This window comes from Lynx canadensis, chromosome E2 (genome assembly GCF_007474595.2).
Source record: "Lynx canadensis isolate LIC74 chromosome E2, mLynCan4.pri.v2, whole genome shotgun sequence".
In the NCBI taxonomy this organism is placed as follows: domain Eukaryota; kingdom Metazoa; phylum Chordata; class Mammalia; order Carnivora; family Felidae; genus Lynx; species Lynx canadensis.
In genome coordinates, this window is record NC_044317.1 from 57972105 (window position 1) to 57999462 (window position 27358).

Below are 27358 nucleotides of genomic sequence, written 5' to 3' on the forward strand. Positions count from 1 at the left end.
GCAACCCCAGCCGACAGCCCAAACCAGACAGCAGCCGTGCTGGCGTCTTCCCCGAAACTTCCGTAGCTTAAACCACCCAGTCTGCGATCTTTGTTAACAGAAGCCAGAACAGACGAATGCAGATTTCAGTACCAAGAAGTGCGGTGCTGTGGGAACAAATATCCAAAATGCGGAAGCAGCGGGGGGCACCCGGGCAGCTCAGTCCGTTAGGCGCCCAACTCTTGGTTTCCGGCTCTGCTCATGATCTGTTTGTGGGATCAAGCCCTGGTTGGGGCCCTGTGCTGACAGCGTGGAGCCTGCTTGGGATTCTCTCTCTCTCTCTCTCTCTCTCTCTGCTCCTCCCCCACTCACGCTTGAGCCCTCTCTCAAAATGAATAAATACAACTTAAAAAAGAAAAAAAGATGCGGAAGCTTTGAGAGTGACAACGGAAAGAGGCTGGAGGAGTTTAGAAATGCCAAACAGAAGCATGGGCGGGTAAGTCCGTTCGGGCAGGACCTCAGGCCAAAATGAAGAACGAGGCTCCGGATCGTGGGGAAAAACGTGACCCCTGTTTGAAAGCGGCAAAGAACGTGGCTGAGCTGTGTCTTGACGTTTGTGGAGCACGGGGCAAGCGCCCCACACAGTCGCATGTTTCGCTGAGGAGACGCCTAAGCAAAGGGTTGGCGTGTGCCCGGAGCAACGCGGGTGGGGGCCCCCCTGAGACTCCAGAGCGGGCAGGGGGATGGAGGCACGGACTGTTGAGCCAGAGGACACAGAACAAAGAGCGGGAAGAGTGTCCGACAGATGAGAGAGGGGAGCCAACATTAAGGGACTGTAGGAGCGGACGTGCGGCCAGGGGAACGGGGACTGTCCCCTGGGACAGCGGGAATGAAAGCCGTCAAGTCTTCTCAGACCCTACGAGATGGGACGGTGGGCTTGTCTACAAACGTGTGCTGGTTTTCCAGAAGAGGGAAGAATGTCCCCCAAAGGCAATTCAGAGATCAGGCTGGCTCCTTGGTTTCAGTTTGGAGACTGCCTCAGTTTCCACAGGGCAGGCCCTGCGCAGAGCCTTGGGGGGTCCTCACCCAGAAGGACCACGCAGCTGTGCACCACGGAGGTGGCGCCGTGCCACGGAGGGCCTGGCGGGCAGAGCCTGGAGCCCAAGAGGGTCATCCTGGAGCCTGCCGATCTACGGAAGCTGCGTTGCTCCATTTCGAACACCGTCACCTCTGTCTTCTTTCTTATCGCTTCCTCAGGGAGTGGGAATGCTCTCTCCTACCCCTGCCCCGGCTTTGTACGCTGGAGGCACATCACTTGTCTGGCTCACGGGTTCACACCTGCAGAGGAATTCTGCCTTAGAAGGAGCCATACCCCGAAGCTCCCCCATATCTGATTTGTAAGATATTTAGATGCAACTCTGGATGTTAGATTTGACTGTTGATGCTGGAATGAGTGTAGATATGGGGGAGGGGCGGGCTGTAGGGATGGAATGAATGTACTTTGCGTGGGAGAAGAACGTGAATCCTGGGGGAGGGACACAGGGTGGAATGAAACGGTCTGGGTGTCTATGTCCCTCCCCCCGCCAGAAGCCTTAACTCCCAGTGTGGTTGTGTTTGGAGAGGGGGCCTCTAAGGAATAATGAAGGTTGGTGAGATCATAAGGGTGGGCGGTCAAAGAAGGTAAGTGGCGCTACAAGAAGAAACAGGAAGGCCCTCTCTCTTTCCCTCACACACCCACCGAGGAAAGGCCACACGAGCAGCCGTCCGTCAGCCGTGCGGAGAACACTCGAAGGACACCAGACCGCCAAACATGTCAGCACCTTGGGCTTGGGCTTCCGGACTCCAGAATTATGAAGAAATACATTTCTGTTGTTTACCGACACCGCCTCCCCCGTCTATGGTATCTTATTACAGCAGCCCAAGCTCACACAATTGATTGTTCTCTTTTTTATTCTTTGTGATCAGCGTAAGGTCTTCTGATTTTCACCCACCGCCATGGGATGAATTTGCTATCCTTTCTCTAGCTCCCATAGAACATTGCCTGCATTGTTGACTTTCGGGCTCTCTTCTCTTGGCACTAATTGCATTCAGGCACTGACTTTCCCCATTTCGTCTTGGCATACGGCATTTACATTACCATTTAAGTAAAACTATGCGTTGATGTAGAATTTTTGCATTGTCATGGGAGTAAAAAAAAAAGAGAAGTCCTATCTTCATCTGTGGCTGGCTTCTCTTGTCCACTGGTTATTTAGAAGGGTTTTCTTTTCTTTCTAAAAATATGGAGCTGATACTTCTCTTCATCTGGCGAATGAGATGACTTCTGAAGCTCCAGGATATCCTGCTCCCATATGAGAGGTCCCCAGGCGCAGGGGGTATTAGCTGAGTGTCCTTGGGGGCAGCCTCACTGCGTCCTGGGGTTCCTGCAGTCCCCTCCCTGGAGTGCGGGGTGTGCATCCTTCCTGGCCAGAGTGGCATACATGATGGGCTCTGCGGGCAGCTCCCCTGCCCGTGAGGAAGGGGGTGCACTTGTCTCCTGTTCAAGATTCAGGCTGTTCAGCTGGGCATAGGTCACATCCTGGGGGTCTTCAGATGCCGCAGCCTGGAGGGCAGGGAGTGGGAGTCAGGTATGTGACAGGTGGGGGAGCCGGGGTGCCAGGAGCAGCGAGAACCCACCTCACTGTTCTCTCCCACTTGTCTGTCCAACAATCCCTCCCAAGGGGGAAGGAAGAGTGGCCACCCCCACCCCTGAGTGGTTCCCCTGGGGCACAGTCACTCCCCTGGGGGACTCACTGTCACGGTTCTGCTGTGGGATCCGGGGGGGGGGGCAGAACTCGTCCACTATGTCCTTCTTCACTTACCTGTCCACCTAGACGCCAGAGTTAATTTTAAAACATAAATCGGATGAGGGCACCTGGGTGGCTCAGTTGGTTGAGCGTTGGACTTCGGCTCAGGTCATGATCTCATGGTTCGTGAGTTTGAGCCCCACGTCGGGCTCTGTGCTGACAAGTTACAGCCTGGAGCCTGCTTCGGATTCTGTGTCTCCCTCTCTCTCTGCCCCTCCCCCGCTCACACTCTGTGTCTCTCTCTCTCCAAAATAAATAAACATGAAAAAAAAACCCAAACCATAAATTGGATCATGTGAATCCCTGGCTTGGGTACTTTCGCACTCATGCGGCCTCAAGTAGGGTCTCAATCCTCACAATCACTATTGTGCAGTGCACAAACTATACAACCATGCCCGGCAGCACTACCATTATGGACAACCAGCAGTTAAAAGGAGACCGAGAAGAAGGGGCCCACGTGACGTCAGAAAAAAGCCACTGAGAAGTGGTGTCCCAGCAGCCTGCATGTATCACCTTTCAAGAGGAAAGGTGAGGTCAGATGCTGCTGAGTTGAGGGATAGGAAGCTGGAGAGGCAGCCCATGGATTTAGCTAATTAACAAGGCTGTGCTGGGGGCCCTGGACAGGAGCTGGGGCTCACCCGACTGTCCATCTGTCTGTCTTCCTCAGGTTGGGACTCTCTCACCTCAGCATCTGGAGAATGAGAAGATTCTATTTCATGCCAAGATTCCCGAAACCCTGCAGTCCCACACGCCCCTCCCACCCTCAGATAGGGAGACTGAGGCCCGACAGGGGGCGGGGATGTACCTGGAATCACACAGATTTGGCGGTTTTCATGCGAAGCCCAGAACCTGTCCCGACCCCTCCTCCTAGCCCTTCCTCCCTCCTTCCCAGTTACCCTGCTTCTCCTCCTGGACAGGAGCCACGGAGTTGGAGCTGAGGGGGGGGAAACAGGGGCATTAGGCAGCAATGAAGCGGCTACAGTCAGAGGTGGGAGGTTGGGGGAGGATCTTTGGGGAGAAATTACCTTTTCTGCAGGGCTCTGGTCTCAGCCTCAGGATGTAGAGCACCTGCACAAAGTTAGAAATTCGCTTCTAACCCACCCCAGAACCTGGCCCCCGGGGCTGCATTAGGATCTCAGAGATCTGAGCCCTGACAAGGTTATACAGCCGCCGCCATCAATCTGGGATTCAGGGCCAACACGAAACCAAACACAAAACACGCAAAACACACTAAACTCTAACACACAAAACGTGCATGGATGATTCAAATACATTTTCTTTTTCGAAAACTGAAAGAACATCTTTAAAAGTCTAGGTCTGGGGCGCCTGGGTGGCTCAGTCAGTTAGGCAGCTGCCTCTTGGTTTTGGCTCAGTTCATGATCTCATCGTTTGTGGGTTCGAGCCCCGTGTCGGGCTCTGCACTGACAGTGCAAAGCCCGCTTGGGATTCTCTCTCCCTCTCTCCTGCCCCTCCCCTGCTCTCACTGTCTCAAAATAAACGGATAAACATTAAACATATTTTAATAAAATAAAATAAAAGTCTGTGTCTGTTCTTGGGGCGCCTGGGTGGCTCAGTCGGTTAAGCATCTGACTTCGGCTCTGGCCACGATCTCACGGTTTGTGAGTTTGAGCCCCGCGTCGGGCTCTGTGCTGACAGCTCAGAGCCTGGAGCCGGCTTCGGATTCTCTGTCTCCCTCTCTCTCTGCCCCTCCCCCACTCATGCTCTGTCTCTCTCTGTCTCAGAAATAAATGAACATTAAAGTGTTCCCTCTGCCCCCATGCATTCACTAATTTACTCTATAAACTAGTGGATTTCCGTTATATTCAGTGCATTGTAATCCAATACTTGGATGCTCAGATTATTCTAGAGATTTCCAAAGGGAGTTCCTTCCAGGTGGCTCCTGGGTCATTCTGCCCTGTCTCCATCATTCTTTGCGAATGTTTGCACACTGAGATGTCCCAGCAGCCTCCAGTAGTCCCCCTGTCCCAACCTGGAATAAAGAGTTTCTCCGATGAAACCTAATTCCCTCTTTTTACGAAACATTTTAAAGTCGATTTGTTTATTGTGAGAGAGAGAGAGAGGCAGAGAGAGAAAGAATCCCAAGCAGCCTCCACGCTGTTAGTGCGGACAGGGTTGAACCCACGAACCGTGAGATCATGACCTGAGCCTATATCAAGAGTCAGACGCTAGGGGCACCTGGGTGGCTCAGTCGGTTGAGCGGCCGACTTTGGCTCAGGTCACGATCTCACGGTCTGTGAGTTCGAGCCCCGCATCGGGCTCTGTGCTGACGGCTCAGAGCCTGGAGCCTGTTTCGGATTCTGTGTCTCCCCCACTCTGACCCTCCCCTGTTCATGCTCTGTCTCTCTGTCTCAAAAATAAATAAACGTTAAAAAAAAATTTAAAAAAAAAGTCAGACGTCAAACTGAGCCACCCAGGAGCCCCGCCCCCCCCATTCCTTTTACTACAGGGTGGTATATAAAAGCCAGAACCTGGATGGTTGTTTGCTGTCAGTGTCTAGGTTTTATTGGTGGACATAGCTGGGACATACGTGTGCGTGTGTGTGTGTGTGTGTGTGTGTGCACCCGACAACCAACACACCCATACAGCTGTTTTGTGTCCGTCGATGTGTAAGTATATCTCTTAATGAGGTCACACTGACACTTCCAATTCCGGTACGACAGCTCAGAGTTTTTTCTAGCCGCCTGCCTTTGCACATTTATAAATCCCTGCAGATCTTGAGCAACTGGGCTCCCTTTATCCCCGACATACTTACATATTTGCTCAAAGCAACTAATCTCCCAACTACTTCTGCAACCTGCTCCCACTCCTCACCGCTGTGACCCCTCCCCCCTGCTCTTGGCCGCAGGGAGACTGCGTCCCTCCCAGAGCCCCCCCTCCTCATCACCGGCGTGGTTCCTCGGGTGTTGGGTGCAGGTACCCCCATGTGGGACCCCTGCCCTCATAACTGCGCTTCCTGGGAATCCCCATCTCTGTCCCAAGGAGGTTGTGATGGGAAGAGATTCCTAGACATTTTTTTTTTTTGTTATTGTTCATTTTGGAGGCTTTTCCAAACTGAACACGTCTTTCTGTTTTGGTGCCATTTGTTTGGTGCTCTGAGAAAAGCCACTTCATGTCTTTAGGGTAAGATCTCCCTTCTCAGTTAGACCAGACATCGCCATCCACTTACCTGACTTGCAGCATTTTTTCTGGTGCCGGAGTCGGAGAAGGAGGAGGAGGACGAGGAGGGCAAGCAGCAAGATTAAGGTCACAGAGGCCCCGATCGCAATTTTCTGGTACTTTTCAAGACCTTGGACACAAGTGATGTCATGAATGAACCAATGATGTCAGTTAACTGAGCACCTACTGTGTGTGGACCCGTGCTGGGGTTTATGCATTCATTTACCGCTAATCCCCATTATAATCATGCACCAGGGGAAGGCCACCCCGCCTTCACCCATTTCACAGACGAGGAGACCAAGGCTCAGAGCGATCAGTCAGGTGCCTCAGATCCCCCAGCCAGGAAGCGGGTGACAGAGCTGGGATTTGAACCCAGGACCGTGGGCTCCCTGTGCCCTCCTCACACTGCCCACCCTAATGGACACCTGCTTCAGGCTCTGGGCTCCTACCTTGACTGGGATGGCCTGTTCCATCGTCCCCATGTGTCCTGCCCTCTCTTGTAGCCAGAGGTGAACACACCTCCTATTGTCAGAGGCTTTGGGGTGCTCAGAACCGGGCCTGCGTGGGACGGACTCCATGCCTTCCCAGGTCCAGCCAAGACCTGTCCTCCACCCTGCAGACCTCACACTCACAAGTGGGGCCGGTCTGGGCTTTTCAGCATGCCAGTTCCTGCACACCCCGTGGGTCTGTTCCACGCAGAGCAATATTATTTCCAAGATCCCACCTAAACCTCTCAGCAAACCCATGAGGGAGACGGTAGGAGATGCGTTTAGCAAGGAGTGAAGCGGGGACTCAGACAGGGAAAGGACTTGTCCGCGGACCCACAGTCTGGAAGTGGCTCATCTGGGATTTACATCCCTTAGAGCCCGACCGCCAAGCCCTTGTTTGTTTCTGTTTGATGCTGATCTCTTTCCATCAGGGCTTCCCCGGGTAAGGCCAGGCTGAGCACCACAGGGCTGGCAGAAGAGTACTGGGGACGTCACCAGCACCACTGCTCTGCTCTTCTCTGCACCCTGCAACCCACGCTGTGCACCTTCCAATTCTGCAGACCTAGGGCAGCGCCCCTACAGGGCCAGAGAGGACATGACCGTGAAATCTGAGCCAGGCCTCTCCCCTATCACAAATAGAGACACGGAGGCCCTGATGGAAAGGGACCTGCCCCAAGTCACCGCATCGGGGAACACTGAGAACTCTCCCCTCAATGGGCCCTACCACGTACATCATCATCCCAGGGCAGGGAGGTGAGGCGGTGAGGCTATCCGAGCTCCTCACGTCAGCCTGGCTCCTGCTCTCCCGGCTGGGCCCCCACCCTCTCCCTCTGCCACGGCCACCCCGGCCCTCCTCTGTCGGCTTGGAGCCTGGTGGTCCCCCGGCATCTTTACTGGGCCCCCAGCCCCCTTGGACGCAAGATGGTTTCTGAGCATCTCAGGGGGAGGTAGATCCTCTGAGAGGCTCTCAGACTCCCTGAGATTGTCTGTGCTCCTTCTGAGCGGAGAGGCCCCAGTGACTCACTCTCTGTGGAGCCAGGTCCTGTGGGTGGGGGGCTGGGGCGCCCAGAAGTTCCTGGGAAAGAGACAAGAGGAGGGTAGGGGGCTGGAGCTTCCCAGACAGACCCCCTCTAGGCCCAAACTCTTCTGGCGGATCTGCCCTGCAGCCCCGAAGGACCCTCCTGCATCCACCTGGAGCTCCTAGTGATGGGCTTGTAGGAAGGGGCAGGGGTGGGAGGGCCCCGTGGCCCTGCATTCCTCTGAGGGGTGGCTGTCCCTCTGGATGACCCTCCCTTGCAACCCCTCATTCTCAGCCTAGATCGGGGGTGTCCCACACAGAGCCTAGAGGAGACCACAGGAACACATACGGGACAGGTTCTCACCTGAGACCAGGAGCTCCAGGGGCTTACTGGGGTAGGACCACATCTGGGGGGTTTTGCTGAAATAGCCATAGCACCTGAATGTCCACCTGACGTTGGGGGTCACGGGGCCCACAGGAAACAGGGCCTGGAACTGCCCACTAGTGGGTCGCTGGGAGTCGAGGGTCGACGAGGGCCTGGGTTCTCCTTCCTTCCTCAGGACAAACCTGTCAAATTTCTCCCATGAGGCACACTGGAGGGTCACCTTCCCTCCTGAGGTCACGACGGGGCTGGGCAGGGCTGAGAGTTGGGGTTTGCCATGGAATCCTAGGAGAGGAGGAGGGGGCGTGTTAAATGGGGCTCAGATTCCACCCCCCACAACACCCCCAGGGCTGGACTGTGAGGGGAGACACGCTGGGAGGAGACCCCCTCCCTGAGGGCAGAGCCTGGGGCGGGGACCCTGAGGGGGCTCGCACCTGTCACCACCAGCTCCAGGGGGTCACTGCGCTCTGACAAGCCAGCGGGTCTCCGATAGGAACAGTGATACCGTCCTGCATGTCTATCTGTCATGTGTGTGATGGAGAACTTGGCCGTGTTCCCAGGCTTCTTTGGGAAATGAACATCCCAGAACCCTGAGTGTTCCTCTTTAACCAGAAAGAACACTTGGGCCTCCAGGATTCCCTGACACCAAATGGTCACAGCACTACCCCGGAGGACCACAGAGCCTGGCTCAGCCCAGATGGAGGGTTTGGGGAGGGTCCCTGGAAGGAAACAGAGGCTCGGTCACAAGACCTTCCCCACCCCCAGTTCCCAGCTCAACCCCAAACCCCCAGACATCCCTCTCCATCCACCCAGAACTGCTGTTCTCCATTTCCAGCTGACTGGTGGGTGACCCCCGTCCCCAGTGAGGAAGTGGGATGGGACACCTGGGGACACACTCACCTGCCTGCACTTGGGTCCTGGGTTCCACACTCAGACCTGGAAGAGAGAGTCCCTGTGAGAGGATGGCCCCGAGTCCTGAGCAATACCCCTCCTCCCGATGACCCTCCTGTGCCTGAGGTCTTTGACTGCCCAGGGCCTGGTTGTGGGGTGGGTCCCTCCCAGACTAGGGCATCCCCTCCCCTCCTGAGATCTCACCGAGGAGGAGCAGGGCCGTGAGGGTGGGGGTCATGGCGTCTCTGCCTCTGGCTCCGGCTGTGCAGAGGGAGGGACCTTGGTGCTTCGAGGACAGACAGAAGCACAGGGTGTGGCCACTTGGGGGCTGGCCTGCCTGGTCATGGGGTTGTCACGTCAGCAGCCCCACAGGAAGGGGAACAGCCTGTTTCCAGGGGCCCAACTCTGGTGTCCATGATGGTGCAGCAAGTGGACCCAAGGCTTCCTGAGATGTCCCATCCAGGTGAGGAGACCAGGGCACGTCCTTCCCTCCCAGAGCCTCCCCTACGAGTTCTCCTTCATTCTCAGCACATCCCCGGGGGTCCTCACCTCCCACGGGGTCCCCAGGCCCCGGAGATGCTGCAGGGGGTGTGGGTTCCGGCTCCTCTGCGGCCTCATGTCAGTGCAGACACAGCTGTGACATTTGTGCATGGCTCAGGTCAAGGTCACCAGGGTCATGCACACAGAGGAGAAATATAGCGAAATAGAGAAGGAAGTAAGATTTCACTCTTGGCCCCAGATTTGGGTTTTCTTTCTGTCACAGCCTTCATGGACTTCTCTATTTTCCTGTGTCATCATCCACCTCCACTTCCTGGGAACACGCCCATGAGTCCCTCCTGTCTCTCAGTGCCCCTTGTGTCTGGGGCAGAGTCCTCCTTCCCATTCTGGGGCCCTGCATGAAGATGTTTATTTATTTGGGTTAGAGCTCTGATGTCGGAGGACGTGGTAACCTTTATCTAAATATTCATCTATTACCCGGGGTGTCTGGGTGGCTCAGTCAGTTAAGCGTCCGACTTTAGCTCAGGTCATGAGCTCACAGTTTGTGACTTTGAGCCCCGCGTCGGGCTCTGTGCTGACAGCTCAGAGCCTGGAGCCTGCTTCGGATTCCGTGCCTCCCCCTCTCTCCGACCCTCCCCCATTAGCACTCTGTGTCTCTCTCTCTCAAAAATAAATGAACATTAAAAATGTTTTCAAAAAATTAAAGGAGATATTTAATTTCTGATGCAAGAATATGGCTCATGTTACAGAAATATAGGCAATTCGTGAAGCGATTAAGACGTTTCAGAGATGAAAATCCAATAAAATCAATACATTCAAAAAATCCATTCCATTAGGGACGAGGCAGAGCTGAAGAGCCATTTATAAAACTGGAATACAATGTTGAAGAAATGTTCCAGAATGCAGCATACAGAGACCACAAAGGGAAATTCAAGATACTTAGGGAATAGAACGAGTAGGGCCAATGTCCTATGTGTTGTGTCGGAAGGAAAGGTGTCAGAGGGCAACCTAGCAACAGCTGAAGAGAGACGATTGAACATTTACAGAGACCAGGAGACAACACCCCACTGAGTGTTAGGATGCATATATTTTTAAATTTTTTTTAACGTTTATTTATTTTTGAGACAGAGGGAGACAGAGCATGAACAGGGGAGGGGCAGAGAGAGAGGGAGACACAGAATCTGAAACAGGCTCCGGGCTCTGAGCTGTCAGCACAGAGCCCGACGCGGGGCTCGAACTCATGGACCATGAGATCATGACCTGAGCTGAAGTCGGACGCTTAACCGACTGAGCCACCCAGGAACCCCCCCCTTTTTTTCTTTAATTTAAAAAAAAAAATTTTTATGTTTATTTATTTTTGATACAGAGAGAGAGCATGAATAGGGGAGGGTCAGAGAGAGAGAGAGGGAGAGACAGAATCTGAAGCAGGCTCCAGGCTCTGAGCTGTCAGCACAGAGCCCGACGCGGGGCTCGAACTCACGGACCGTGAGATCATGACCTGAGCCGAAGTCGGACGCTTAACCGACCGAGCCACCCAGGAGCTCCCCCCCCCTTTTTTTTTAAATTTTTTTCTATGTTTATTTATTTTTGATACAGAGAGAGAGCATGAATAGGGGAGGATCAGAGAGAGAGAGAGAGGGAGACACAGAATCCGAAACAGACTCCAGGCTCCGAGCCCGACACGGGGTCTGTGGGCAAGAGAGAAGCCCCAAATATGTAGCAAAGCAAAAGAGCGGTTCCAGCAGCCAGCCTGGTGGGTTGCAAGAACCAGAAAGGAAACACAAGCTCACGAATTTCGTAAGAAGGAAGGACGGATGAAAACTATCTCCTGCCCGAAGACAACAACTAAAGATTTACGGAGGTGAGCACCACCTCAGATGCTAAAACGGCCACGCAAAACTCCGAGGACCATGGGAGTCAAGGACACGCATCACCACCAAAAGATAAGGACAGCCTCCCAGTAACCGAGCTCACACTCAGACTTTTGCAACACGGCTGACGACGGTTTCAAAACAGCCGCATTGAGGAAACTCATCGGGCTATGGGAACACACAGAAAGACGAAGAAATAAAGAGAGCGATAGGTGAACACAAAGAGAAATTTAACAAAGAGATAGCGGTCGTAGAAAAGAACCAAACACAAATTCTAGACTAGAGGAATTCACTTAATGAAATTAAAAAAAAAAAAAAGCGGGGCGCCTGGGTGGCTCAGTCGGTTGAGCATCCGACTTCGGCTCAGGTCATATCTCGTGGTTTGTGGGTTCGAGCCCCGCGTTGGGCTCTGTGCTGACAGCTCAGAGCCTGGAGTCTGCTTCGGATTCTGTGTCTCCCTCTCTCTGACCCTCCCTTGTTCATGCTCTTTCTCTGTCTCAACAATAAGTAGACATAAAAAAAATAAACTCTTGGGGCGCCTGGGTGGCTCAGTCGGTTGTGCGTCCAACTTCGGCTCAGGTCACAATCTCGCGATTTGTGGGTTCGAGCCCCGCGTCGGGCTCTGGGCTGATGGCTCAGAGCCTGGAGCCTGCTTCGGATTCTGTGTCTCGCTCTCTCTCTGCCCCTCCCCCGCTTATGCTCTGTCTTTCTCTCTCTCTGTCAAAAATAAATAAACATTAAAAAAAATTTTTTTAATGCACTGGAGACCCTCTGTGGCAGAATGGAATAATTAAGGCTACAGAAAAAGAAGAGAGAGGGAACAAAGTGGGCAGAAAACTTATGTAAAGAAATAACCGAGAAGGAAAGGTTTTCGATGATAGATTCTGTAAGGGTTAAATTGTAGTGTAGGGCTAACCTGTAGCCTTAAGAAATAACAGCTTAGTTTTAACACTATAGGTTAAGAGACAACAGCCTTAGCCTGTCAATCAAGGGATGTGATTAGTGTTTGATCGGATTGGGGCAAGGGCCTGTTTGAACTGTTTCCACCTGGGAACTATTCCTTTGTTCTGTTCCCAGGTGATAATAAGACGATGTGGTCGGCTATAAAAACTCTGTACCCCGGCTGTTCGAGGCCGCACTCTGGTCGAGAGCGTCGGTCCCGATTGATCCGTTTGCCTTGCCTCTCATTGCGATAAATTGAATTTTCTCTTTTTTATCCCCCTTTAGGTGGTCTAACTAAAAGTTTGTCAATTTGGTTTCTCTTTTCAAGTAACAAACTCAGTTTCCTTGATCTTTTCTTTTTTCTTTCTTTTTTTCTTTCCCTATTACATTTATTTCTACTCCCATCTCTATTTCCTTCCTTCTGCTAACTTTGGGATTCATTTACTTATTTATTTTTTGTCCTTCTAGGTTTGAGGTTGGGTTGTTTATTTGACATCTTTCCAATTTCTTAATATATGCATCCATGACTATAAACTTCCCTCTCAGAAGTGCTCTTGCAACAGCCCATAGGTCTTGCCCTGTTGTGTTTCCATTTTCGTTTAGGGATGTTTTTTGCTCCTGTTACAAATGTTTTCTTTGGTCACGTGTTGTTCACCAGTGTTCTGCTGAGCACCTGCAGCCTCTGGAAGGGACACAGCCCTGCTGACACCTTCACGTGGCCCGGTGGGACCGTGTCAGCCTTCTCCGCACAGAACCGCCCGGGCATAAACGAACACTGTTGTCAACACTGAGTTCGTGGCGGTTTATTTCACGGGAAGCTGGAAGAGTGGAAAGTGGGGTACAAAGCTATAGCTGGAACGGGCTGACTTCCATCCAAGAAAGGAGTTAAGTAGCAGGATGTGTCTGCGGACTTCTCTTTCCACGGATCATGCGTTCCATCTGAGAACCCGGAAGTAACAAAAATAGCCACCTGCGCTATGTGGGGGCGTGGGGCAAAGGGGAGGGGGTGAGGAGGGTCATCTCGAATGTCCCAATTCGGGGAGTTTTCGCTTTTGAAACCTACGAACGTCCTGCACGTTCCAAAACACAGTTAAATCCTACAAGACGGGGAGAGCACACTCTGACACGAATATGAACACGTCAAGGTAAAGATACGCTTACACCCGATTAACAACAAAGCCACAGGGCGAAGCGAAAATGTAATTACGTTAATTTATCAGGAGCAGGGATCTGAAGTATGAGAAATACAAGTGTAACCTAAAAAGTCCATTGAGGCACCTGAATGGCTCCGTCCGTTAAGCATCCGACTCTTGATCTCAGCTCAGGTCTTGATCTCAAGGTTGTGAGTTCAAGCCCTGCACTGGGCTCCATGCTAGACATGAGGCTTACTAGAAGAAGGATGGGAGGGGAGGAGAGAGGAGAGGACAGGACAGGACATCACATCGAGGCTGGGAATACCCCCGTGAAAGCACACTACCCATCCTCCCTGAGTGTTAACTTGCTCCCTAAGGAACAAAAAAGCCCAGTGGCCTGAGTTCGCATAACCCGCACATCTTGTTCTGTAAATACGGTTCCCCGGTAAAAGGAGCCCGAGAACTCTTGCAGAAAAGGGGGTTCCTGGTCCAGGGCAGGAGGGACACGAGATGAGTCTGGGACTCCACTGAGTCCGGAGAGCAAGACAGAGCTGATGATGCGCCGGGCTCAGAAGCGCCTTCCACGGCCGAGTCTGGCAAGCTGAGTGCCAAAAAGTGCAACGAGGACGCTCCGTACTCTGGGCAGGAGGCAGGGGCCCTGGCAGGCAGCCTTCCTGTCCTTCGTGCTGAGGACAGTGCTCCGGGAGACGGACACAGTGGGGGGGGGGGCGCACAACTGCAGAAGACAAGTCTGCGTGAGAGCCGAGTGGCCCCTCCATCCGTCTGTGCTGAGAGAAAGGACACCGGAGAACCACCGCGCGGAGCCCTGCCTCCTGCAGAGATGCAGCCACGCCGGGGAAGGTCGTCCTTCATCCTGTATCCCGGCCACACTGGGACCAGCGCTGCGCACAAGCCCCCGGCCCCTGCAGAGCCGCAGAGATGGGGTCCAGGCCTCCAGAAGGTGGCCAGGCTGGGCTCCGGGCACTGGTGGTCAGAGGTGTGGGATGAGAGTCAGGGACTGAGGTCGGAACGCTGGTCAGGAGAGGTTGGCACCGGAATCCGTTTCCAGAAGCTTGGGAGATCAGGCGTCTGAGACTCCTCGTCTGCCGGAACACAGGAGCGCAGAGGGGGACACTTCCGGCAGCAGGTTCATTGGGATCGTTAAATCCTGGGGGGTCAGAACTCTGACGTGGGTCTGAGCCCCCCACACCCCCCCACCCCCCGCTCCTTCCTGGAGACTCAACCCGTTTCGCTGCCTTTTCCAGCTGCTCGAGGCGCCCGCCCTCCTGGACACGTGGCTCCTTCCTCCGTCTGTGGAGCCCACACCTGCCACTAGGGTCCTTACTCAGCGCCTGAGCTGATGCTAATTATTGGCTTCCCTCGTCCACACCTCAGAAGCCTGCGGCTGTAGTGGCGAGTGTGGATAGCGCCGGCGTGGACGCCAGTGCGCACACCTTCCAAGGCCCCGCTTCCGTTGCTTCGGCCTGCGCGCACCGCGCTGGCGTCGCCGCGTCCTTCTTCCCGCGCGCGGGGCGCTGGGACGGGCGGCTCAGTGAGCGATTCTGGGCTCACTTTCTGGGGAACTGCCACCCGATTTACGCTCGCCCCGCCCCTGCATTAATTAGGGTTCCAGTTTCTCCACTTGCGCCCGGCACCTGTTACTTTCCCTAAACAATGTTCTAAATATATACAAGCCATCCCAGTGAGCTTGCGGGGCTACCTCGGCGGGGTTTTGGTTTCCATTTCCTTCCCTGGACCCCTGATCCCGCACAACAGGGCCCAGGAGCAGTCGGCAGACGGAGGAAGGCACAGAGCGCCCGGGGAAGAGAAGAACCGGGACGTGTGGAGACCCATGGCGGGTGCACTTGGGGGCCTCCCTGAGTAAGGCGGGTGACAGGTGTCAGTGAGAGCCGGGGGGGCCCGTTCCCAGAGGGCAGCTGGGAATGCGGGGCCGCAGGATGGGGGAGGCGGGAAATTACACCCGGGAGCCCTCCACTGAAATGTCGAATCGAAGCCCCCAGATGCTGAGATCACCAAAGGGAGAAGCGCGAGTACCGCTTAATGGCCTGAGCGGAGCGCTTGGAGCCGCTGAACTGGGGGTGAGGGGGAGGAATAGAAAAAGGGGGGGCAGGTGTGGGGTGACACGGGACCCTGTCTGAGAACCGCGGGGGACTGAGGAAGCAGTGGGGCGGGAGGAGAGGCACCGTTATGCGCATCAGCCCCGGAGGCAAAGCTGGGACAGAGCCTGGCTGACTTGGGAGAGGCGGGGACAGTGGGGACAGCGGGGATGGAGGGCTATGAGGATAGCAGATCCTGGCGGGGGTGGAGCCCAGCGGGAGGTGCCGGTGGGACCCACAGGACTCTGAGGGATGGACGTGGGGCGGGCTCAGGGGGACTCAAGGACCCCATGCGTTCTCTGACCCGGGGCTGATGGCCCTCAGAGAAAGGGGAAGAGGGAGCTGGCGACAGTTGTTGTGGGCGAGAATCTCAGTCAGGCGGGCTGGGCTGGACCTGAGGCGTCCTCGGGGGTCTGCAGCCAGGGGCTGTCCTCATGCAGCTGAGGACAGCTGTGGTCTCTGCACCTCGGGGCCCGGGTCCCTCCCGGAAGGAGCAGGACTCCCGTCCAGGGCTGCCCCAGAGAGCGTGGGGACGGGACTCGCCCTCCTGCGCGTGGATCGCCCGGCGAGGCGGAGCGCTGCAAGAGAAGCCCAGTGAGGGACACAGTAGCCACCGGTTCCCTCCCTGGGGGTCAGCGTGCTGCCGACAAGGATGTAGCCGTGTGACCTTCACACCTCCCCAAGTCAGCAGGACCCCCCCGTCCCCCAACATAGCTGCCTCCCCTGTCTCTGGCTGCAGACAAGTCTCTGGGACTCCCAACCAGACGCCCCCCTCGCCCCCCGCTGTCCCAACCTCTAGCACACCTGTCAGAGGCCCCGGGCCCCACGCTGCTGGCTCAGGCCCAGGGGACAGAGCGGCAGGGCCTGCAGAGACCGTCCTCCCTGAGGGCCAACTGAGGTGAGGCCGGGCCCCCACTGGCGTCTCCACCCCCCTGCCCCTGCCCTCCCCACTCACTTTACCACATCCAGGGGCTGTGGGGCATCTGTGCGCTGTCCTAGTCCCGGGGCGGCTGGACAGGGGCCTGCGGGTCAGGACGCGAGCAGGAAGGGCTGTGAGGGCCTCGTGTCTGTGGTCTCACGGAAAGGAAGCGGGGACGGCCGGGGGGGGGGGGTAAGCCCTACCTTCCTCTTTTGGATCACAGAGCGGCCTTGACTTCTGGAAGCCGTTTCTAGTGAGATATCACATCACCAGGCTGAACGCCTGTCAGGAGGAGGCCCACCTGGTATTAACCCGTGACGGACAGAGACAGAGATGATGGGAAGGTAGAGATAGGATGATGGCTGGTAAGTGGGTGGATAGAACATACGTAGACGCGTAGATATGGATGCAAATATGGACACGGTGGGTTCGGGATGATGATACGGCAGAGACACACAGACGATGGGACGACGGGTAAATGATGAACGTACCCATAGGGGGGTGAGTAGCTCCCCAAGTAGGTACATCGGACATGAGAAGAGATGACAGGTATTCACATACATACACACACGGAGAGACACAGACACAGGTGCAAAGACGCATAGTTACGTGGATAGACACAGACAGAGGGGGTGCAACACAGAAAGGGGTTTCTGGCTCCCCTTCTGGTCCTAACAGGCTGACTCTTCTCAAACTACACATTTCCCACAGGCAAAAGGGGCTCCAGAAATTCTCCTGATGACGTCATGTTGCGGGGGGTGGGGGGAGTGCCCAGAGAGGAAGGAGGCAGGCAGCACACTGTGCAGGTAGGACGTCCTGTCTCCGGGTCCTGTGACTCTGGGCTGTGCTCTGCACTCACCCCTGCCCCCCAGCTGGCTGGGTTAGGCTCTCTAGTTAGGGGGCGCTGACGGGGTTGCGGGGCCGGAGGAGGGAGGCCGGACAGGAGGAGTTTCCTGCTCAAACATCCCAGTTGTAACCGAAAGCCCTCAAGTCCTGGATGCGGTAAAGAGACCGTGACGTCCGTCCAAACGTTGGTGGGCAAGGCTTCCTGTGCCGCTGGGGCTGGGATGGGGGCTGGATTCCTGTCTGGACCCCCAGGGGCCTCTCTGGGTCCATTTGTGGCACAGAACACGGGACCGTCAGTAGGGAAGGTGGGCTGGAGCCCCTGCCCCTGTGGACAACACAGAATCCTAGCATCACCTCCACCCTGTCATTCACCGCCCTCCCAGGCCATGGTGACTTAGGTCTTTTGCGTTTCCTCCATTCTTAAAAGCTTCTCTCACAGTCTACTGGCTTTACGTTTCAGTGAACCCTGTGTTTCTCTCGCACCTTCTACCAGGGCCTGGTTCTTCTAGGGACTTGATGCCTCCATGGGATTCTGATATGTCCAGTGGCCTCGTTCACATTCCGTGTCACCTGCTCACACTGGGGAGGAAGGCTGAAGATCCCCATGTGTCCTGGGGCTTCTAAGACCCACACTGACCTCCCAGTGGAGGGGGCGGGGACTGTGAGAGGAGACAGACAAGGGAAAGGCCTGGGGCTTTTTAGGGTCAGGGCCCAAGGGAGTGTCTGGCTGAGTCACTGACAAGGTGGGCTCAAAGGCAGAGCTGGAGTCTGGGGGAAGGGAGAGGAGGTCGGACAGGGACGGAGGAGGGGTCTGTGGTGCCCTCCTGGACTGGGGTGGCCCAGCCTCTCAAGGGCACAGACCTGCGGCTCTTCCCAGACCTGGTGCACAAGCCCAGGGGAGACCCAGCCGCTGTAGCCACTGTTTCTCAAGGACAAGAGAATCAATATATATCAGTATATCTCTCAATATATCAATATCATAGTTCTCTATGTCCACCATCCCTGCGGGCATCAAGGCCCACGTGCTTTATGATTCTTGGCCTGAAACCACACGACTGACCCCCCAGACCTCCATGTTCCACAGCCTCGACGGAACAGAAGGTCCAGACCCACGGGCTGTGCCGTGAGACACAAGCCAGGAAGCAGCCGTGCAAATTCAGGGTCAGTGCGGCCCCAGCGGAGGACGTCCCCCACCCACTGCAGGGAATATGGGGTCTGGGGTCAGAGCCACCCTCCCCAGAAGAGCACTTCTCTTTCTCCGTGAGAGCAACCAGCCTGGATTCCCAGAGAAGCAGGAGGAAAATGTGGAGACGCTCTCTGTGCAAACTCACCTACGGAAAGACCCCAGCTCCTGCCATGTCCTGCCTCCCACATAGTGACCCGTGTTCAGGTGATGTTGCCCTGCATGTACGTGTGTACATGTGTGCATGCGAATGTGTGCGTGTGTGCGTGCGTGTGTGTGTGTGTGTGTGTGTGTAGCAGAACGGGATGCATTGCAGGTCAGCCAAAGAAATAAAATGACTTTGTCTATCAGTGATCGGATGTCACTCAGGAGCTGCCCCCACTTAGGCAGGGAGCACACACACACTCACACACACCCAATCATTGCAAACGCTCCTGTATCTTGGCCGGTCTCCATGCTCCTTCCCAGGATGGTGTCCCACGTGCAGGGAGCAGGTGGCTCTGTGTCCTCCTGCCGGTCCCTGGGTCCGAGCTGACTGGGGACTGCGGGGTTTGCTCACCAGCTTCCTGCAGGCCCAGCTGATGTCCATGCTCAGTGGTCACAGGGTCCAGCCTTTCTCTGCTCCCTTGGGGCCTGGGGACCATTGTGGTGATCTCCGTGTCCCCTTTGTCCCAGGGGTTCAGTGCATGTGTCTGGGTGCCCGCTCCTGCCCCATCCGGCGCAGGTGGGATCTCTCCTCCCACGGCGACGGCCCCCCTGGCATTCGCCCCCAGGGCACACCTCCGGAACTGGGGGAGTCCCAGGGCAAGGTAGCCCTCCCTCTCTGCCTGGCCACACTGGAGCCACCAGGGGTGCTATACCAGCCTTGGCCTCCAGGTGGCGCGCAGGGGCCGCATCCCTCATGCAGGAAAGTAGGGCCATCCAGAGGCCGAGTCCTGACCCTGGGGTCTGTGGCTGGAGGGTCAAGGAGGAAAGACTGGTCCACAACGTCTGCTTTTCTGTCCTCTCCTCTTCCCGCCAAGCCCCCGAGATAGAAGGCGTGTGGGCTTTATCTTGCTCTCCTTCCAAAATTCCCCCTAAACCCCTTCTGCTGCCCCTGCAGCCTCACTGCCCGGACTCATAGATCTCCTTTTCACTAGAGCAGATGCCCCACCTGGTCGGCAGTTCCTCCTCTGGAAGGGGCAGAATATTCTGGAGTTGTCTGTCTCCCAATGCCATGCTGTCCGCCCTTCCCTTGCTAAAAGCCTGGCTCCGGTCAGGGTCAAACGAGCCAGATTTTGAGGGGAGACTCACCATCTGACTGTGATGGTTGTTTGTAGGTACAACCTGACAGGGGGGTGGGGGGAGGGCGGGCAGAGAGCTGGGAAAACAGGACTTCTGGGCCAGTGTGCGGGCGGGTTTCTGAAAGATTCGCATTTGATTCCGTGGACTGAGTGACGAGGTGGGCCAACATCTTCCAACCCCCTCGGGGCCGGATGGAACAGAAAGGGGAAGGAGATCCAATTCCATCTCTCTCTTCTTGAGCTCAGACAACCATCTTCTCCTGTCCAGGACATCATAGCGCCTGGTTCTTGGGCCTGCAGACTGGGGCTGATTTATCCCACAGGCTCTCCTGGGTCTCCAGCTGACAGGTAGTAGATGGTGGGACTTCTGGTTCTATAACCCATGAGCTGATTCTTATGCTAAGTATATATTTAAATATACATATACATATATATGCATTTAAAATTTATCTCTATAAGTTGTACTTAAACATATAATTTACATTTAAAATATTATATACCTAAATATAATTTATATAACTTCTTACTTGATATGTCTCCAGAGGCAAGGGAAACCAAAGCAAAAATGAACTATTGGGACCTCATCAAGATAAAAAGCTTCTGCACAGCAATGGAAACAATCAATAAAACCGATGGAATGGGAGAAGATATTTGCAAAGGACATATCAGATAAAGGGTTAGTATCCAAAATCTATAAGGAACTTATCAACGGGCAAAAGACATGAATAGACACTTCTCCAAAGAAGACATCCAGACGGCCAACCGACACATGAAAAAATGCTCAACATCACTCATCATCTGGGAAATACGAATCAAAACCACAATGAGATACCACCTCACACCAGTCAGAATGGCTAAAATTAACAACTCAGGAAACAACAGATGTTGGTGAGGATGGGGAGAAAGAGGAACCCTCTTGCCCTGTTGGTGGGAATGCAATCTGGTGCAGTCGCTCTGGAAAACAGTGTGGAGGTTCCTCAAAAAACTAAAAATAGAACTACCCTACGACCCAGCAATTGCACTACTAGGTATGTAACCAAAGGATACAAAAATGCTGACTCAAAGGGGCACATGCACCCCGATGTTTATAGCAGCGTTATCGACAATAGCCAAAATATGGAAAGAGCCCAAATGCCCATCGATGGATGAATGGATCATGATGTGGTATATTTATACAATGGAGTATTGCTCTGCGATCAAAAAGAATGAAGCCTTTGCCTTTTGCTACAACGTGGATGGAACTAGAGGGTATTATGGTAAGCGAAATAAGTCAGTCACAGAAAGACAGACATCGTATGGTTTCTCGTATGTGGAATTTGAGAAACTCAACAGATGAACATAGGGGAAGGGAAGGAAAAATAAGATAAAGACAGAGAGGGAGACAAACTATAAGCGATTCTTAAATACAGAGAACAAAAGGTTGCTGGATGGGGGTCTTAAATGGGTGATGGGCATTAAGGAGAGTGCTTTTGGGGATGAGCTCTGGGTGTCCTATGTAAGAGACCAATCACTGGGCTCTCCTCCTGAAAGCAAGACTACACTGTATGTTAACTAACTTGAATTTAAATTAAAAATAAACACAAAAAATTTTTTTACACATATATATATACACACACATATTTTACACAAATATATATACACATATATATTCACTCTTTACAATAGAATCTATTGGTTCTGCTTATCTGGAGAACCCTGACTAATACACTAATAGTTGGTAAAGAGAGACTTTGTCCCACATGACAAAGAGAAATTCAGTACACAACGCAATGAAGAAAACAAAGAGAGAGAGTACAGGGCTAGGAAGCAGAGGAAAAACGTTGAGTACGAATAGAAATTAACCTTGAGCACAAATAGAAAATCAAAGCTCAGTGCAAGTTAAAATTGTGTTGGAAAACCAGGACCCCACCCTCTCTGAAACACGACAGACACCTCCCAGCTGGCGAGATGCAGGCTGTCCTGAGGTCACCAAGAGGAGCTGCCCTATGCAGTTTGCAGTCCCCACCACTTAGAGCTGGCCGAGTGAAGGCAAGCTAATTAATGATCGGTCCCCAGTTTCTTCAAGAAAAATGGAGAAAAGGATAGGACATGTTCTGGAGGGTTTATATGAAGATTAAAATGTGTTAATGTTGGGGCACCTGGCTGGCTCAGTCGGTAGACCGTGCAACTCTTGATCTCGGGGTTGTGTGTTCGAGCCCCATGGTAGATGTGGAGATTACTTAAGAATAAAGTCCTTAAAACATGTGTTAATGTTTGCAAAGAAGTAAGATAGAAATTGCACCAGAATGAGCTAGGTGAGTTTAGGTCGAATTTTTATTTTTTTTAAGGATCACTGTGGGGCTTTAAAAAATGGTAACTTATTTTTGAGAGACAGAGAGAGAGTGTGATCAAGGGAGGGACAGAGAGAGAGGGAGATACAGAACCTGAAGCAGGCTCCAGGCTCTGAGCTGTCAGCACAGCACAAGCCCTGGCTTGAACTCACAGACCATGAGATCATGAACTGAGCCAAAGTCCGATGCTTAACCGACTGAGCCACCCAGGTGCCCCAGTTTAGGTCGAATGTTTAAAGAAATATTCTTTTAGTGGCACCTGGGTGGCTCGGTCAACTCTTGGGTTTAGCTCAGGTCACGATCTCATGGTTTGTGGGACTGAGCCCCACAGTCACTGCTGTCCGTGTGGAGCCTGCTTGGGATTCTCTCTCTCCCTCTCTGCCCCTCCCCTACTCATGCTCTCTCTCAACATAAATTAAAAACTTTAAAATAAAAACATTCTTTTAACATATAATAAAACTTTTGGTACAAGACCTATAGCAGGCAGGCAGGTTTCTTACCGCCCCCCTCCCCCCTCTCCCCCACCCAGGCCAAAGAAATAAAAGACACAAAAATCAACCAGAATGTTTCACTAATGCTCCCTAGCAGTTGTCAGGGTAAATTTAAATCCCAGTGGCGTCCCCATTTAAATGGGGTCCCCGTTTAAATCCCAGTGGGGTCCTCGAGGCTGACCCCATAAGTCTGGTAGAGACACAACACGTCCGGCCCACTGTAGGTTCGGGGCTCTCCTGGCAGTGTGCCTTGGACACCCCATATCCTCTGGTGGCACAGCTGGTCCCACTCGGGGACGTGGTCGTGCAGACCCCAAACGTTTGCTGTAGAGGCAGCATGGGGCTGCCTTGTTTACAAACCCTGTAGCAATCAGCAACAGTGGTAAGTAAGCCAGTGGGCAATTGTGAACGGAAGCCTAAGAAACAACAGGGGGAGGGGTGCCCGGGTGGCTCAGTCGGTTGAGTGTCCATCTCTTGATTTTGGCTCAGGTCAAGATCTCATAGGTCATGGGGTCAAGCCCTGCCTCAGGCTCCATGCTGACAGTGGAGAGCCTGCTTGGGATTCTCTCTCTCTCTCTCTCTCCCTCTCTCTCTCTCTCTCTGTCTCTCAATCTCTCTCTGCTCCTCCCCCACTCACACGTGCATACTTGCTCCCTCTCTCTCAAAATGAAAATAAAATAAATCACGGATCCATGAGGCCCGCCCACAAGGCTAGATCCTGGGGTTCAGGGAGAGAGGTGTGGGGGCACCTCCCAGGTGTGGAATTTGGAGACTAGGTCACGTGAAACAGATGCAGATCAGCTGCCCAAGTATAGCCCGGGTTCAGGGCCAACTACTGAACTCTGGAAGACGAGTAAATCAGAGCCTCTGGGGGCAGGTGGGGACACACAGGACACATCTGGAATCACCTGTGGGTGACCGTGGGACCATAGCTGAGTCTCTGGAAACTGCCAGGGGTCTGTAGCGCTGGGTGTTTGTAAATGGGTGTACGTGGCCCTCTGCTCTCTGCACACCACAAGCCAGGGGGCTCTGGGGCAGCAGCCCCCAAGGTGCCCACACCCCGTTCCTAGGCCAGCACCCTGCCACTGTCTGAATGTGTGTGGTTAGGGGGCATAGAAGTTAAATTCCCACACAAGCAAACGGGAAAAAGCGAGCCCAACTCAGCAGTAGGGAGACTTAAGATCCTTGGAGCACCTCAGTCGGGTGAGTGTCCGACTTCGGCTCAGGTCATGATCGCACGGTTCATGGGTTCGAGCCACGCGCTTAGCTAGCCACTAAGCACGTGGTAATTTGTTACAGCAGCTGTAGGAGACTAATGCCGTCACGTTGCTGGAGGAGTTGTTCCAAGCCCATTAGCAAGAACGAGGGCGTCAGCCAGGTGAGGGAGTGAAGGTCAGATGAAGGACAAGGTCTTCGAGCGGGATGGTCCTGTTGTGTTTGGAAATGCATGGTGTCCAGCGTGGATGAACCTGGGGCGGGCATGGGAAATGGGGAGCTGACGTGTCCCCCTGGGTGGACTAAAAGCCCCAGGGGCCCTCCCTGTGCAATCACGACCTCAGCGACTCCCTCGTTAGGGTCCACACATGTGTCCGTGTGTGTGCATACATTTACACAGTGTGTACGGGGGGAGTGTGCATCTGTGTGTGCATCTGTGCATTTGTTAGCATGTGCGTGTGTGCGTGTGTGTACATGTGTATTCGTGAGCATGTGGGGGTGTGTCTGTGCGCGTGTGAGCATTCGTGAGCATGTGTGTGTGTACGTGGGTGCATTCGTGGGCATGTATGTGTGTGCATGTGTGTGTGTCCCTGTGTAAGCGGGTGCATGTGTGTGTGTCTGTGTGTATGTGTGGAGGGGTGTAGGGCTGTGTGTACTTTGTGTGTGTGTGTGCACGTGTGTACATGGGTACATTCGTGGACATGTACGTGTGTGCATGTGTGTGTGTCCCTGTGTAAGTGGGTGCATGTGTGTGTGTCTGTGTGTATGTGTGAAGGGGTGTGGGGCTGTGTGTACTTGTGTGTGTGTGTATGTGTGCACGTGGGTGCATTCGAGGGCATGTGCATGTGGGGGGCTGGGGCTGTGTGTACTTGTGTGCATGTGTGTGTGCACGTGTGTACGTGGGTGCATTCGTGGACATGTATGTGTGTGCATGTGTTTGTGTCCCTGTGTAAGTGGGTGCATGTGTGTGTGTCTGTGTGTATGTGTGGAGGGGTATGGGGCTGTGTGTACTTGTGTGTGTGTGTGTGTGTGTGCACGTGGGTGCATTCGTGGGCATGTACGTGTGTGCATGTGTGCGTGTCCCTGTGTAAGTGGGTGCATGTGTGTGTCTGTGTGTATGTGTGTGGGGGGGGTGTCTGTGTGTACTTGTGTGCGTGTGTGTGTGCACGTGTGTATATGGGTGCATTCATGGGCATGTGCATGTGGGGGAGGCTGTGTGTACTTGTGTGTGTGTGTGTGTGTGTGCACGTGTGTACGTGGGTGCATTCATGGGCATGTGCATGTGGGGGGGTGGGGCTGTATCATCCGCACTTTTATTCAGGCACACGTCCCCTCAGACGTCTCCCTCATTCCTCCGTGGGACACTCAGTTCAGAAAACAGATTCACCCTTTGTCTTGTTTCCTGCTCTCAGCTGGGGGCAGACACTAGGACCAAGTTACCGTGAGTCCTGCTTCCTCACGCGGGGCTGCTGCAGGCTGGGCCCGTGAAAACATTTATTGGTGAACAAAATGAAGCATGATCCAGAAAACAGGGTCTCAGCGATCAGCTGCCCAAGTATAGCCCGGGTTCAAGATCAACTACTGAACTCTGGAAGACGAGTAAATCAGAGCCTCTGGGGGCAGGTGGGGACACACAGGACACATCTGGAATCACCTGTGGGTGACCGTGGGACCATAGCTGAGTCTCTGGAAACTGCCAGGGGTCTGTAGCTCTGGGTGTTTGTAAATGAAGTGCTCCACATTCTCTGCGAGCATCTAGTTGGTTTTCGGAGGGACCACGTGGTTGATGAACCTCCTAGACGCTGATTAGGAGTCTCCTGAGTGCACCTCTGGCCTCCGGGAGAGCTGATGGCATGGCCTTCCAGAAAGGGATGATTCTGTAGGGAAGCCCTCCAAATGGCCGCCTCATGCTTCTGCAGGAGTGACTTCCCGTGTCTCTAGGAGCAGAGGCCAGGTGGGTCCGGAGTCAGGGTCTGGCCAGTGATGCATACGTGCTGGACTCAGCCGTGGGCTCCGTGGACCGTGGGAACGTGCCTCGGGCTGTCCTCTGTGCGAGGATCTGGTGGTCTAACTGAGCGTACGTCACGTCCTGGGGGCTTCCTGCAGGCGGGGCCTGAGACAGTGAGACCCAGGGTGAGTTAGGGCGGCCGGGCCGGTGGGGAGGGGAGCCTAGTGGCCAGCCTCCAGGTGCCCCCCGTGACCCCACCTCCTGGGGTCACCACTGCGCAGTGCCCTCCCACTTAGAATCAGGGCTGGCCTGTGTGAGCGGTAGAATATGACAGAGTGAGACCATGCCACCTCCAAGGGGAGGCCTCAAAAGATACTGTGACCAGGGGCGCCTGGGGGGCTCAGTCGGTTGAGCATCCGACTTCGGCTCGGGTCATGATGTCACAGTTCGTGAGTTCGAGCCCCGCGTCGGGCTCTGTGCTGACAGCTCGGAGCCTGGAGCCTGCTTCGGATTCTGTGTCTCCCCCTCTCTCTGCCCCTCCCCTGCTCATGCTCTGTGTCTCTCTGTCTCTCAATAATAAATACATGTGAAAATAAGTAAATAAATAAAAGTTAAAAAAAGAAAGGTACTGTGACCAAACTGTTGACCGAGCTGCTAAAATTGGGGTTGTAGGTAGGTATTGGATACAAGGACTTACCGAGCTGGGCGCTTCCCTGTCCTTCTCAGGAAGTCTGCCGACTGTTGCCACATCTGGAGGGGAGAGGACAAGGGGTCAGGTCTCTGGGGTGGGTCTCGGAAGGCCAATTTGCCTGAAAACCCACAGCTTCGGATTTCACCATGCACTCCATCTAGAACATCCTGGAATGTTCTCAAACGTTCCCTCTCCCTGGCCTGTCCCTCCTCCTTGTCCTTTTACCTGGTGTCCTCTGGAGAAGGTCAACAGCTGGGCTGACCCTGTGGGGGAAAGTACAGTGAGCACTGGGGGGCCCCCTGGAGGCAGGGGCCTGGGAGGGGGGCCAGGGTTAGTCTCAGGGGCCTCACCTTTCCTGGGGCCTCTGCTCCTCACCTTGGCTGCCGGGGAGCCCTGTGGACAGTCAGGGGTGTGAATTAAGAAGAGAGGACTTCTTCCCCAACACCCCAAACAGCCTCCCCAGGCCACCCCACCTCTCCCTGAGACCTACTGTGTTTTTTCCGACGCTGACGATGGAGGAAGGCGAGAACCAGGAGGAGGAGACAAAGGAACAAGGCCACAGAGACCCCAACGAAAATATACACATGCTCTGTCGACAGGTCTGGGGAACAGGGAAGATGGAACCGGATTATCAGCAGCGTGCATTTATGGAGCACCTACTGCACACCCCCATGTTTGCTGGGGGCTTGTCACGTGCACACCTATGTATAAAACGTCTCCAATTCATAACAGTTCTGTGACATAGGAAGCATTATTACAAAACCAGGGTCCTGAGTGCTCAGGTCCTCTGTCCACAGGGCACTGGCAGGCCTGGAATACGGCCAACACCAAAGCACATTCTTTCCCCAAGAAGCACACACCGGGTCCTGCTCCTCCGCCCCCCTCACTCACCTGGGCTGTCACTGTCATCCCCACGCATCTGTGTGTCCCCTAGGAAGGAGGAATCGAGCACACAGTCAGAGGCCTAAGCTGGACAGAGAAGGCTGAGTCCTCCTGACCCACCCCCCCACAAGGGCGCTCCTCTGGAACGAACCCATGGAACTTTCCATGGGGATGGGAATGCCCTACATCCGTGCTGTCCAGTGTGATCCCCTCACAGGACTATTTGCACTG

The 27358-nt window shown here is 54.2% G+C and overlaps 1 protein-coding gene and 3 long non-coding RNA genes across 14 annotated transcripts in view; 1 reads left to right on the forward strand and 3 right to left on the reverse strand.

Annotated features, from left to right (window-relative positions):
- Positions 1–1204: 1204 nt before the first annotated feature.
- On the reverse strand, positions 1205–1827 carry LOC115502730. The gene is made up of 2 exons (XR_003965166.1): positions 1718–1827; positions 1205–1317 (listed from the first exon to the last, which is right to left on the reverse strand). It is a non-coding gene; the product is annotated as an uncharacterized LOC115502730 (long non-coding RNA).
- An 84-nt stretch (positions 1828–1911) lies between these two features.
- The window catches only part of LOC115502671 (leukocyte immunoglobulin-like receptor subfamily A member 5), a 26737-nt gene continuing 1290 nt past the window's right edge, over positions 1912–27358 (reverse strand). Inside the window, exons 1-11 of one of the 9 annotated variants that reach the window (XM_030298298.1) lie at positions 9328–9754; positions 8983–9115; positions 8788–8823; positions 8322–8606; positions 7870–8172; positions 7512–7562; positions 6010–6129; positions 3848–3890; positions 3719–3756; positions 3461–3513; positions 1912–2578 (exon numbers count right to left, since the gene is read on the reverse strand). In XM_030298298.1, the coding sequence (XP_030154158.1) occupies positions 2381–2578; positions 3461–3513; positions 3719–3756; positions 3848–3890; positions 6010–6129; positions 7512–7562; positions 7870–8172; positions 8322–8606; positions 8788–8823; positions 8983–9115; positions 9328–9429 (1362 nt within the window). In that variant the 5' untranslated portion in view covers positions 9430–9754 and the 3' untranslated portion in view covers positions 1912–2380. Of the gene's footprint in view, positions 2579–3460; positions 3757–3847; positions 3891–6009; positions 6130–7511; positions 7563–7869; positions 8173–8321; positions 8607–8787; positions 8824–8982; positions 9116–9327; positions 9767–27358 lie in introns of those variants that run through there. The other 8 variants (XM_030298300.1, XM_030298297.1, XR_003965159.1 and 5 more) reach the window with 8 other exon arrangements.
- LOC115502729 lies at positions 14714–18163 on the reverse strand. 3 transcript variants are annotated; one of them, XR_003965164.1, is made up of 3 exons: positions 18153–18163; positions 16295–16389; positions 14714–15917 (listed from the first exon to the last, which is right to left on the reverse strand). It is a non-coding gene; the product is annotated as an uncharacterized LOC115502729 (long non-coding RNA). The 3 variants fall into 3 exon arrangements; XR_003965165.1 differs by lacking the exon at positions 18153–18163 and adding an exon at positions 16462–16480 and having other exon boundaries at positions 16295–16361; XR_003965163.1 differs by lacking the exon at positions 18153–18163 and having other exon boundaries at positions 16295–16390.
- On the forward strand, positions 16531–20151 carry LOC115502735. The gene is made up of 3 exons (XR_003965177.1): positions 16531–16623; positions 18189–18494; positions 20113–20151. It is a non-coding gene; the product is annotated as an uncharacterized LOC115502735 (long non-coding RNA).